Source organism: Eufriesea mexicana, unplaced genomic scaffold (genome assembly GCF_001483705.2).
Source record: "Eufriesea mexicana isolate 0111107269 unplaced genomic scaffold, ASM148370v2 scaffold507, whole genome shotgun sequence".
Lineage (NCBI taxonomy): Eukaryota > Metazoa > Arthropoda > Insecta > Hymenoptera > Apidae > Eufriesea > Eufriesea mexicana.
Genome location: NW_016908664.1, coordinates 1,380,537 through 1,394,175, shown reverse-complemented (window position 1 = coordinate 1,394,175; position 13,639 = coordinate 1,380,537). Strand labels below are relative to the sequence as shown.

Sequence of the window (13,639 nt, the reverse complement as noted above, 5' to 3'; positions counted from 1 at the left end):
TAGGTGCTTTGTGGAATTTCAGACACCAGAGTCTCTGTATTAAAGGAATTAAAGGAAAAATATTTTAATTTCATTTTATCTTCCTGTTTATTTCAAATCTGAATTACCTGATATTCCAAGTACCAATTATTCTGGATTAAAAGGACAGAGGAAAAATTTTTTGATTCCATTGTTTGTTGAATTTGCCATTCATTTGTATATTTATTTAATAATAGATTAAAAGGTAGGTGCTTTGTGGAATTTCAGACACCAGAGTCTCTCTATTAAAGGAATTAAAGGAAAAATATTTTAATTCCATTTTATCTTTCTGTTTATTTCAAACCTGATTTACCTGAAGTTCTAGATACCAATTGCTTTGAATTAAAAGAACAAAGGAAAAATATTTTTATTTCATTGTTTGTTGAATTTTCCATTCATTTGTATACTTATTCGATGATAAATTAAAAGGAAGGTGCTTTGTGGAATTTCAGACACCAGAGTCTCTCTGTTAAAGGAATAAAAGGAAAAATATTTTGATTCCATTTTATTTTCCTGTTTATTTCCTTCATAATCGAGAAATAATTTCTCACGAAATTCCAAATACCAATTGCTCCCGATTAAAAGTATAAAAGGAAAAATTTGCTAATTCCGTTGAATTCTAGTTTCGTTGAATTTCCTGTACGTTCAAGGAATTTATCTCGTGGATAAATCGGAAAGCAATTCTTTAGTGGAATTCCAGCCATCAACGACTCTCGAATAAGGCGAATAATCTATGTTTCTTTGGAAACTTTTCCAACTAAAAATTTATGGTTTAAAATTAAGGTAACCAAAGGTTGGTCCCATTTCTCACGAAAGTTTTCGAGTCCTTCAATTAAAATATTACGAGCTAACAATTCATTAAATCATTTATTCGAATCTCTCGTGAAATTACAAGCATACTGAGTGGGAATCCGCGTAGGTGCTTTATTTAGGAGGAGGAAACGTGAATATTCGGCATTTTAATCCACGCGGGGGCTTACCCGTATTATAAATATTTCCACTGAATTTTAATCGCCGAGTCGCGACGCTCGGTGCGTTGGGAATTACGCAATTGCAGAAACCGCTATCCGCGAGCATTGAATTGATCGATTGTCGAATTAAAATTTCATTAATTCGTCGAGGAAATTAATCGTTTGAGAAATTAACGTTTTCTGTCTAACATTTACATACTAAGCATATATAATCGCGTTCCTACCTGAATAAGAGCTAATATTAATTTTGTCAGAAGGAACCTGGGAAGCTTCAAGAGTCTCAGGCAAATCATTTTGACCCCTCTGGTAGTTCCGATGTTAATAAACCGAAGAACTAATTTACTACTTCTATAAGAATATGAATACTGAGTGATTGTCTGGCTTAAACTAATAAGCCTCGAGACGGCCCATGTTTATGGCGGCCATTTAAGGACGAGACCTTGGGAAAGTCTCAGATGTGTTCCACAGATGCGTCGACCATCCAAGCAGTCGGGTAAAAAATGGCGTCAGCAGGCTTGAGGGTGAAGTCCTCCGAAACGAGGGTAATCACCCTTACCAGAGACTAATATACAAAAACAGCAAATGATGCATAAAAGCATCTCAGGAGTACAGAGGATTTTACAAGAATTTTTAAGGACTTTTAAGGATTATTTAAAGATTGCAATGTGACAGGTACCATCGATCACTAAATATAATTCAAAAGAAAATTATTGCGAGAGGACTGCAAGAAAGTTCTGAAAGCTTCGATTAAAGGCTTTGGACACTTCTTTTAACGGTTTATTAAAATTAGCAAAATTAAAAAATAAAATAAAATAAACAAATAATCGGCTCGTTCGAACGTCGTTGTCAATATATTGCCGCTCGTCGGCCGCTATTATTTCGTCGGTATAATGCCTTGCACGACTACTTATCGGCCTACTTATCACCAAGTCGCTGATGACGGGCCACGACCCTTGCCGATGTTAAGCCTAACTTGTGTTACATTATGAAGGTATATTTTCGTAAATGTATTCGTTATTGTTGAAGTGAAATCGAATTAATATTAAAAATAGACTCTGCGTCCTAGCGATGTGAGGGTTATCTCTTTTACCCATTTTTGTCTTTTGTTATGGCGTGTCTTTTGTCTCCACTTTTCTGGAGACGCCTGTTACCTGTTAGGCTCTAAACAAGCAAGGCAGTTCTAACTGTCAGCCACATATTTTTCCACTTTTCCATGTGATACATTTTCTTTCTAATATTACCTCTCAATAGTTATTTAACGTGTTCGTGCATCTCGCTAGGATACGCGGAAATCGAAAATTAAAGTTGCAAAGCCACAGTGAGGGTACAGAGCGTAAATAGTCGGCTGCCCAAAGACCTCGTTCTTTCTAAAATTTCCATATCACCTGCATAATAATCATATATATTTTCTACCCTTTTTACTCGATACGTTCTCTTTCTAATGTAACCCCTCGTCAATTATTAACGTATCCGTGCATCTCGCAATGATACGAGGACAAAGCACGTTCCTTGAAAATCACAGTTGAAAAACCACAGTGAGGGTACAGAGCGTAAATAGTCGGCTGCCCAAAGACCTCGTTCTTTCTAAAATTTCCATATCACCTGCATAATAATCATATATATTTTCTACCCTTTTTACTCGATACGTTCTCTTTCTAATGTAACCCCTCGTCAATTATTAACGTATTCGTGCATCTCGCAATGATACGAGGACAAAGCACGTTCCTTGAAAATCACAGTTGAAAAGCCACAGTGAGGGTACAGAGCGTAAATAGTCGGCTGCCCAAAGACCTCGTTCTTCCCAAAATTTCCATATCGTGTCCCGATACTTCCCATTTAGTATCGATATATCAGCGATGCAATTTCTATCTGCCAGGTACAGCTTGCAATTTTACATTTGCCGCATCGTCGTGGCGGTTTGCACTGGTCTGTCGAGCGGAAGCGCTCGTGGAATCTATCAGACCGCATCGCGGCATCGATCGTTGCGTAGAAACGGCAAATTAACGAAAGGACCTTGGCATTGACGAAATATCTGGGTCGGGAGTATGCGAAAGGACGAAGCCACGAAATCCTCGTACTTACCACGGACTCTGAATAAAAGAGAAAAAAAATATAAAATGAAACGAAAGGAAAGAATTAAGAAAAGGAACGAGTTTGAACGTTACTCGGGGAAGGAGTAAACTCCGTGTTCTCGAATTTCCACGTAATTCCGGGACTCTTTGACCCGCTAAATTCGCTACATCCAGCGAGACTTGAAAAAAATGTGTAGGTATAAAGGAAAAGTTTGATCGCGACTAACGAAGCATCTTTCGCAACGCTGATTTCTGACTAAACGAAACTTCGGTAAATTCATCTCGCAAACGCTACCCAGTCGTTTCGAGGAGAATAATAGATTAACATAGAACAGGGAGATGGAACAGGGAAAAGTTGGGAGAAAGTTGGCGAAATTTCGTCGGTCCCTAGGTAGACGGTTCCTTACGTTGCCGAAATTTTCCATATAAAGTATTCTCGCAGCTTTCTTCAGACATCGCGTTGGAAACGAGCTTTCTTCGTCGATCAGAGACGTCGAAGTCCCGTCGTGAATCTTTAGAATCGCAAAACCTGTATAAATTCTGACAGTCGAGTAATTACGAATTGAGTGTTGTTCGTTACGGAAATTTTCCAGCGAAGTAAGTAACGAGTTTTTTATTTTTAACGAGGTTTGTCGAGATTTATATTTTTCACTGTAACATCTCGAGCCTCGATAATGGAAACATTCCAAAGATTTATAGTCGATATTACATTTAAAGTAGTGTAACGATGCTAGAAGAAATACTGAAAGGAAACAGTTTTATGTATTTACTTATGCACGACCTTTCTTTTATATTATTGGCAAAAATATCATCGATTTTATAACAGGAAAATTTCGAAATCTTACTTAAGTGTAATGAAAATATCTTCAACTATAAATTGTTAATATAATTAATACTACCAAGCCTTTTTAATTAATCAAAAACATCAAACGAAAAAGCCGAGAGTTCCTAGAAATAAATTTATTAACTCTCATTTATTAATATAATTCAAAAACTCAATCTGCAAAAATGCAATTTCCGAACATTCGCGAGAATACTCTGATCGATCGATTCGTCGTTATTTCTCGCACGACTTTTCTTTTATATTATTCCCAAAAATATCATCTATTTTATAGCAGGAAAATTTCGAAATCCTGCTTTCGTGGAATGAATAAATCTTCAACTATAAATTGTTAATATAATTAATACTACCAAGCCTTTTTAATTAATCAAAAACATCAAACGAAAAAGCCGAGAGTTCCTAGAAATAAATTTATTAACTCTCATTTATTAATATAATTCAAAAACTCAATTTGCAGAAATGCAATTTCCGAACATTCGCGAGAATACTTCGATCGATCGATTCGTTGTTATTTTTCAAAATTAATTTGTCGATCACGTTTCTCTTTGCTCTTTACATCAGCCTGTGCTTTCAATGTAAACAACGAACCAACATTTTTCCCTCCACGTATTCACCGTGCAATTACCAATTTATTTTGCCAATACTTTAAGCGAATTCGACGAAGAGTCAGGAGCACGAGCGTTAATTGAATTCTGCACTTTGTTTTCACATTTCCACCGTCGTATCTATGGCGACATGCGATGGAAGGTATCGGGGAATACCGTTGGCAACGAAGAATCGCCGGAGTCGGAGATATCGTATGGTTTTTCACTGAAAGAGGCGCGGCGCGGTTTTACAGCGGTAATAAATTAAAAACGAGTGTCGGTTATCCTGAAAAAGGTAGAAACAACGCGGTTTAATTACTCTTTGGCCCCTTTCAGTGCCAAGAGCCTGTTAACGTTACCCCTGGTATTTGTTTAAAAGTGGCATCTCCATGGTCGATGTTAATTATCATTTTCGGGACAATGGATTCATCCGGGACTCGAAGTCGTTGAAGTTGCATGACATCGAGCACAATGCAGCTCGTGTAACCTACATCTACGGTTCGCAGTTCTTTCTTCCTTTTCTGATTCGCAGAAGTATTTGGTCGGGCGTATTGTATCGAAAAATTCGGATTAAACCATGATTTTACCAGATTATCACCGATCGTTCGCGAAGTTTTTGTATAGTCCATTTCGGAGAAAGCTTTCGCGTTTGCGAGTGAAATTAAAGGGCATGCAACTTTTCCACTAGCTTTTTTCCTTTCTCTGTCATGGAAACTTGAGTCTTAAAGACGAATCTGCCGTTCGAAGTTTCACCCTCCTAATGCTATCTCGCAAACTATTGTCAAAGATACGGAGAAAGTTCGCCGAGAAGCAATTTGTAGGCACTTTTTCTTGTTTGTTACGAGACGAGATAAGATTCCCGAGTTCCTGCGGATTTTGGTCCTTTATCGCAAATAACTTGCGACTGGTGCCACGGCTGAACAGCGTCTTAAAAATATTCCCCTTCCTCGTCGAAGAAATTTTTAAATATCTACTGAATTTCCAGAATTGACATTACCGAAATAAACAATTATTTCATTCATCAATCATTGTGAAAAAATCCGTATTCTCTTGTTTACTCTTTTCTCTTTAAAATTTAAAAATGTCACAGCTTGTCAAAAAGGAAAAAAAAAGAAATTAGGAGGAAAAGAATGTTAAAATAAATTACGTTATCTTTACTCGGTATAATTATGTCAATTTCTAAGTAACAATTACACGCTGTCGTGATACGAGGAGAATTTTCCACGAAAAGCTCATTTTCCCTCTATTCAACTCGCGTCGTTTCGAAAATCGGAGACACGCGCTTTCATAATTTCGCTTTCAACTGCCCTCGCTGACACACGTTCCAATTATCACTTTCCGGGCGCTAATGAGCGCCAGCCGTCAATCCCGATATCAATCAGCAGTCAGCCGGAGATCTGATAAACGCACGTACCTTTGATGAAATCCACGGCCATTTCCAGGCCGTACGTGTCTTTGTCGCAGTCGTCGAGTATATGGGCACCGATCTTGACACCGGGCACGATCTCACGATCGTTGAGCCTGTCCAACGTGTACAACATCGCCTCGAGCGCTTGGACACCACCCTGTGGCATCACTGGGCCGCAGGTGATCGTGTCTTCTCTCTCGTGCACCATCATCAGTCCACCCAACACTAGATCACCTTCCACCACCGCGCTGTGCTTAACCGGCCATTGATTCGGAGGCTCGAGTTCGCGCGAGGAGTTATCCGCGTCGCGCGAAGACATGTCATCGATGGTCACAACGAGACCTTCGTCGGTGGTCTTCGTGGATGTAACAACAGTATCAAAAGCGAATGCCTGCTCGTCGTCGTTAATTAACGGCACAGTCGACGTTTCGTTCGGAAATTGATCGACAAGATCCGTCGACAAGATGGCGATCTCAGTCGTAACAAGAGAATCATCAGCAGGGTCCACCGTAGCTTGCTCCGTCCAGACCGATACGGTGGATCGATCGCGAGCAACCGAGACAAATTTCCACGAACCATTCAGCGTGACTCCTGCAGATTCGAGGATACCCTGGCTGACCTTTGGTGGCGACAAATCGATCTTCAGGGACGGTACGACACTTTGGCGGACCTCGTCTTTGTTCCCCATTGACGTGGAAGTTTCACTCACCGCAGAATTCCCGGTGCTCGTAGAATCGCTAGTGGAATCACGTTCCGGATTCGCCGGCGTAGAATTTCCAACACTCGACGACCTGGACTTCCGTTCTCTCGATGGACGATTGTTGACCGTGCTAGTCACAGGTCCCGAAGAGACGAGCCTTTTTGATGCCGGATTCTGGGGATCATTGCTACTCTTTTTGCCCTCTCTGGCAGGATTAGTCGTGTCCGTCGTTCGATCATGCAGTGAGCTGTTCCTATGTCTCTCATTTTTCACGGAAGATCCCGTGATCGGTCCATTAGCCCTAATTTTGTTGGCACTCGTCCCGGTATTCTGGTTCAACGGCTCCATGGGTCTCGGATTAACAGGATTTCCGTCTTTCGGTTCGATTAGGGAGCGATTAAACGGTCTCCTGTACTTTTTAGCTTCGCTATCCTCGGTTGGATCCGAAGATTCGGGACTGGCTGACAGGGGGCTAGCTTCGTTCGCTATCTTCTCACGATTTCTTCGTTTTTGTCCAGCTGCCACGCTTTCGGATACGTTTGGTGCTTGGAATGATATCAGAGGAAGCCTCCATTTCGACTGTTCCTCGTTGTACACGGTCGATTGCTCTGGCTGTGTGTCCCCGTTAGGATTCCCGGGAGTCTTTCGTCCTTGTTCCATCGTTGACGAGTTTCTGAGAGGATCGTTAGCATTCCTTTCGTCGAATTGAAAGAGGCCATTGCTCTTGGAGACAGAGCTGCCTTCGGCTAGACTGTTGATATCGCGTCTTAGATACGTGGCATTCCTCTGAGCCGCAATCGAGTCACGCAGGGAATTCCCCGTGGCTTTCTCAGGCTCCTCTGTCGCGTTACTTGGAGCAGACGTTTCTTCCCACGTCGTATTAATCGCTCCTTGCATCTCGTCAATCTCCGCCCATGACGCGTCTGATTCCATTTCATCCATTACCCCGGAGACAGATTCGTTATTCAATTTCGCGTTGTTCGGATTCAATCGCGGATTAATCGCGACTGACGGGTTCGTTAAGGATGTCTCGTTATTCCGTGCCTCGTTCAGACCTATTTTATCGATAGAGCTTTCGTTTCTGATCGTCGAATCGGATTCGTTGTTGAATGCGAAAGCACTCGCGACTGGCTTCGCGTTGTCTCCATCTGTGAGGTTGTTTCGAGGCAAACTGAGCTCTAATTCCTCGTCGATATTTTCCACACGACTGGCCGTCTTATTAGCCAAAGGACTGTTCGATGTCTCGCGAAGGTTAACGTCCCATGAAGCTTCTTCTCTGCTCGTCGAATCGGAAGCAACAGCGTCGCTGGGTACAGTGAAATCGTCCTCTCCTGGAGCCGGAGAGGAGTGTCTGGCCCCTTTGTCTTCCAGATCATCGTCTCGTGTCGTTGATCTCCGTTTCAAAGAGATTCCATTTAATTCTCGCGCGTTCTCCGCCTCTCGTCTCACCGGGGTTGAGTTATGACTCGGCGCGCCGTGTCGCGAGCTTTCGACCCCCGAGGAATTATAGCTCCCACGTTGGGACCCCTCGGAATCGAGTCTGGTCTTCCGAGGACCATCGTTAGACAGTTTCGAATCGCGTGAGAAAAACCAAGTCTCAAGATCGATCGCGTCTCCACGATCAGATATCCTCGACTTGTTCAGCTTCTTCCTAGAGCTTTGGGTCGATCTCTCGAGCCTGCTTCTGTCGCTCATCCGATTATACACGGACCTGCTAGCTCGTCTATCCTTGGACCTTCCAGCTGCGATTAACTTGTCCGACTTGGACTTGGACTTTGTCTTTGACTTTCCACTTAGTCCTCGATTAAAGGGGACAGAAAGAACAGAGTAGCCTGTCAGGTATCGTTCCTCGGTCCTCTCTTCTTTGACATGGTCTATCGAACTCTTCGACGAAGCGACATCCCCTTGCCAACTACTCTTAGCTACCGAACCACTCCCCTTATCGGATGTTCCTGTTTCGCCCCTGGGATCCCTGGTGCCTCGTCGTCGTCCCACGTCCCTAGCCTGCCTTCCAGAAGTCGTCAACGAGTCGTAATCGCGCGAAACCAGCCCGACGTGACCGTAATACGGATGTCCATGGTCCAAGCTCTCGCTTCCTCCTCTAATTGTTCCTTCTGTTGTCGTTTTACGGTCCCAGGCCGCTACACCGCGTCTCTGCGTCGCGTGGTAGAGCCTGGATGTGTCCTTTATCGCGGCGCGACGACTCCCGGGGGATAAACTCGGTTGTTCTGCAACTTCCAAGCCGAGACCGGTCGATTCTCCAGCGAATGGCACGCCTGACTCGGTTGTTCGAGGGTTACGAGATGGTTCTGCTGGATTCTCGAGCCCGGATTCGGCCAGATCCTTCCGCAAGCTCGATGCGTCGTCATCGAAGTCGTCATTATCGAGGAGATTCGTGGCCCTCGGGGAAACTGTCTTCGTCACGCCTTTGAAGACGATGTCTCGGTTAACGTATGGACGGTCCGATGGCGTTTGCGCGACTGTGGATGGCAGGTCGGATATTTCTCTGGGAAACGGAGTGTTTGGTCGGTTCGGCGAGTTCACAGATGGTTCGGTAGATTCGCGACTCTCGTAAACGGTTCTGCTGCCGTTAACTGGCAGCTCGGCGGTATCATAATCGAGCGGATGGCGTTCGCCTGCCAAACTGTGCCGCAGAATCGACAGCGCCACTGAAACGGCCAGTAGGGCCAGCCAATCGTTGTTCCGCCGCATCACCTGCCTCCCGTCGCGAACATGTCCTGATCCTGCAATCAGATCAAATTTTCCGAACTTAGATATATATGTAGGAGATCGTTATTCCGGGGGGATTGACTTAAGATGGTATTGTTGGTTTCTCTATAGAATAAAATAAGTTTATAAATAGAATGACAGTGGATGACTATGAAATAAGATAGATTCGCTCTTCTGGTCTTTCTTAAAACTGACTAACTTTGGACTTTGACACACTGAAAATTCTTGCACCAAAAACAGACTGCAAAAAGACTAACTTGGACTGGGTTAAAGACTAACTTGCTCGTGCTCTTGCACCCTTATTTAAATCATTCATTCTGTCCTTTTTCGTACCCAGGCTTTCTTATTAATCATGCTCTTTCTCATGCAATCTCGATGGGTCAGCAATTTCAATCACTCCAGGTACTTTAATCCTCTTGCACGTGGTCACTTTCGTTCTAAGTCTAAACACTTTTGACATTCTTTCAGGGCCGTACTCACTCCAATCCTACATATATATTTCGTATTGTTTTCTCCTATTTTTTAAACAAATTATTTATTTCTTCTTTTTTTTCATTTTCTTCGTAATTTTGAGTGAACGTATTGGGATTAAATGTGACTGTTTTAAGACTAAGAAATTTTTATTGTATCTACCAGTGATTTTATCACGCTTTTGTATAAGGGATTTAGAAATTTTTGCCTTGAAAAATTTGGTTTAAGAAGGAACAAATTTTTAAACGTATGCAAATTTATTATTCGATAGTTTCGATCACCTTTTCCCATTTATGGGCGGATACGGGATTAAATAACGAATTGTAGATTGTCATTATTGAATTATGGGAGCCACTGGAATGCACAGTGGTAATTTTATCCTGATTGAAATCTATTCCCGCACTGTTGGAAATTTTTAATTAACCAGCCTCATTCCAGCCGCTAACGGAGTTATTAATTACCCTGTGTTATTGGGGCACAGGCTATTCGGAGGAATGTTGATCATTTTCGAAATTACAGAACGAAACCGCATTGCTAGGACAGTGGCCATTAAATGCGCATAGCCGGGATACATATTAGCCCTGATCGGCCATCAGTTAGGCTTGGAATATTGCCATTGAATTTCTTGCATCCAAGTTGCACAACAGATTTAGCTGTTTGCATCTAGTGCACGCGTCTTCGATTGATTCGCACGACGCCAAATTGCCATACTGCTCTGAGTATCGTTTTTCATTTCTATAAGTCAAACTTATCGATTTATTCGATATTCATTTTGCAGCGTTCCTGCTTAAGATCCATAGCAGTCTATTATTTCGTCTAATTAAATTTTGATAATTAATTAAATGCGGTTAACAAGAGAACTGCTGACCTGTAATGTATAGCTTAATATACTGTGTGCTTGCATGACGAAGATAAATGGGCAAAATCGCGTTTCTATTTAGATAAAAATCAGCGTTAATTTTGTCAGTAGTATATTTTTACTAATTACTTCGTGTACAGTATTAAAAAGAATTACTTTCATATTTTTAACAACATTTCCTAAGCTATTATCGTCAATTTTGCCTCGCACGTAATTCTATTATTACTAATAATATTATTACCAATTACTCTATTATACATAGGAATTTCGGTAATTCCAGAAACTTCCAAATTACAATCAATAATGAAACATTCGTGGTACAAATCGAAGCATAAATCATGAGCAAACGTAATTTCTTTTGCCCAAAATCGGGTCGATGCCTCTCGAAATCCGCTTCAAAGGCTCACATAGTCGGTCGAAGCGGCACATAATCACCACACCATACAGTAATCCCATAAGCACTCTTCCAGAAAATGATCCTTCGTGTAATCACCATTCTCTGCTGTCTCGTCGGGGATTATCGCCATTGGGTTGAAACATTCTCTAATTTAACATCGCCATTCCTTTCGCAATCTCGTCACCCACTGTTCCTGCGATCCTTTGTACCTCCGAACAAATTCCACGAAGCTGTGTTCGTTGTATCCAGCTAGTTATCTGGTTGCAAGCTCGCGCGACGTAACATGGCGGACATTAGCTTCTCCTCCGATCCATCGAGTCCCAACGAAGACACTTTCTCACCCTCTCCCACCCTCTGTCGTCCTCGTGTCACCTGGAACACGAATCACGCTGAAACTTCCGAACACGCGTCCCGACTTAATGCGTTCCTGGATAAATACCTATTGGAACGATTGGGATCGGAAGGTCTCATCGCGGTGGTCCCTTTATCGGCGAAGGGCGTGCACGATTGATAGGATTGAATCGCAGGGAATGAAGCTCGTTTCGCTTCGGCCCTGGGAACAGGCGCACGTCGGATAAATTGATAGAGCTGAAAGAATTTGGCGGGAAGGGGCTGGCGGAGAGCAGCCGAATGTCTTTCGTTGGCAGGTTATTGCAAGATAAACGTGACGTGGTATCATTTGCTTCCAGGGTTTATTAACTCGATTCTTCTCCGACGGATATTTTCCACGTTAATTCGGCCCTCTCTCGATACGACTCGATTTCCCGCTGAGTGGATTAGGTCGATTCTTTTCGACCACCAACTCGAACCGTATCTTTGATTGCTTTGACTTAATTACTTTTTTGCGACGCGGATTGCGCTGCAGGTCAGGTTCTCCCTTCTGAACGGGATTGCAGATCCTTCGAATCGATGAATATTCCAAGATGGTGGGACGATGCACGTTACTCGGCGCGATGACAAGATTGTGTTCTCGGGGATGACTGGTCGGAAATTGAAAGCTGCGAGATTTATGGTGCTTAAATTGCTCGAGTCTTCCCCTTAAATCGCGATAAGTAACGTGAAGTACATGAAAAAGCATACTTCTTGTTATCTGCCGGTGTTAATAATAATTATACAAAACATGATGTAACATGACATGAGACTAGATATAGTCTTTTACGATATGAAATATAATATTATTTTATAATTTTTGTGCTTAAAATTATTAACCCTTTGCACTCGTGAGGAGCTCCTCAATCGCCACTTAATCAGATTTTAAAGATGGATATTAATTAATATATGAAATTTACAATTGCCCAATGGTGAGTGGAATATCGAAGTAAAATAATTGTAGATCCTAATTTGCATACGATTTCTTATTTACTGCTATAGAAATATTGTTGGCTTTATGGCAGAAAGTCTTCGAATTACTATTTTCCTGTAACGAAAAAATCCTTTACGTACTTACATGCAGATCAGCTCGATATTGTCTATTATATCACATTGGTATACAGAGTGTTTAACACTAGAACTACCAACCCAGTGAAAATGACTGGTCCCTGAATTTTCCTTTTTGCAATCACCGAACACATACATCTGCTTTAAGAATAAAATTGATATTAACTCATATTAAGAAAGAACTATAATCAATATATTCACTCATATTCATCGTACCACTGAAATTACTATAATCTGTGCACGTTATAGCTAGGTACCCATTAAAGATCCAATGTTAAAGAATTTAAAGAATTTATGATTTATCATTTATGGCACTCGAAGAGAGGAGTGGATATTGGTCAGAAATTTCTGACTCCTCTCAGAGATCCTGAACACATAACCTCCGCAAGTATCCCAGAATCGCGCTCTTTAAGCACTCTGAATAGTCCATTGTCGAGCTATAAACTATTCGAAAGATGCCAAAATTCGCGTGTAGCAAGTGAACGGATATTTTCCTAAACTCTCCGCATGTTCAACGACCCTGGCACGTCTCGTTTCATTCCATCGACGAGAGTTTCGTTCTCGCCAAGCTGCGCGGGTACAAGTTGACTCTGAAATTACCGCTAAAAGCGGGGCGAGCTTGGAGGAAGACAAAAAGAGGAGGGAAAAAGGTACAGCTATTGGCATCCTAGCGTGGACGTCGAGGACAATACCTCCATCAAGAGATATTAAAAATCGTCCAATTTCTAAGGACATCGAATGCGATTCTTCGTCAGGACGGGACTCGATCCCGCGGATGGCAGTGCTAAAGAAATTTCCCTTGATATATTGGGGGAGAAAGAGAGATTCACGGGCTCATCCCAGAGTCCACGTTCGACCGTTCTTTCACCGGTGTACGTGTCTCTAGAGACGAAAGCAGACGGTTTTTGTCACGGATAACGACGTTACCGTCAAACACGACGGATGTTCGGGACACAGCCGTGCCGATAGCCTCGCTTGTTGGCCCACCTTCAATGGTTATCGGGCAATGGAGCATGGTCGTCGCGTGATACACGTGCGATTCCACGGTGTTCCATCTGTCAGTCTCTGGATCAGACAGCGGATTGATAATGCAGGTACGGGTACAGCTCTCGTTGTCTGTGCTCGTCAACGACTTCAGACGCTAGACTGGG

At 42.3% G+C, this 13,639-nt stretch overlaps 1 protein-coding gene across 1 annotated transcript; it reads right to left on the bottom strand.

Annotated features, from left to right (window-relative positions):
• Positions 1–5,871: 5,871 nt before the first annotated feature.
• Positions 5,872–9,306, bottom strand: LOC108545732 (uncharacterized). Its single transcript, XM_017897497.1, has one exon. The coding sequence runs from the start codon at positions 9,304–9,306 to the stop codon at positions 5,872–5,874; it is 3,435 nt and encodes a 1,144-aa protein (XP_017752986.1).
• Positions 9,307–13,639: the final 4,333 nt, after the last annotated feature.

Coding starts and splice junctions, on each gene's coding strand:
- LOC108545732 (XM_017897497.1), bottom strand. CDS start 9,306: ATGCGGCGGAACAACGATTGGCTGGCCCTACTGGCCGTTTCAGTGGCG.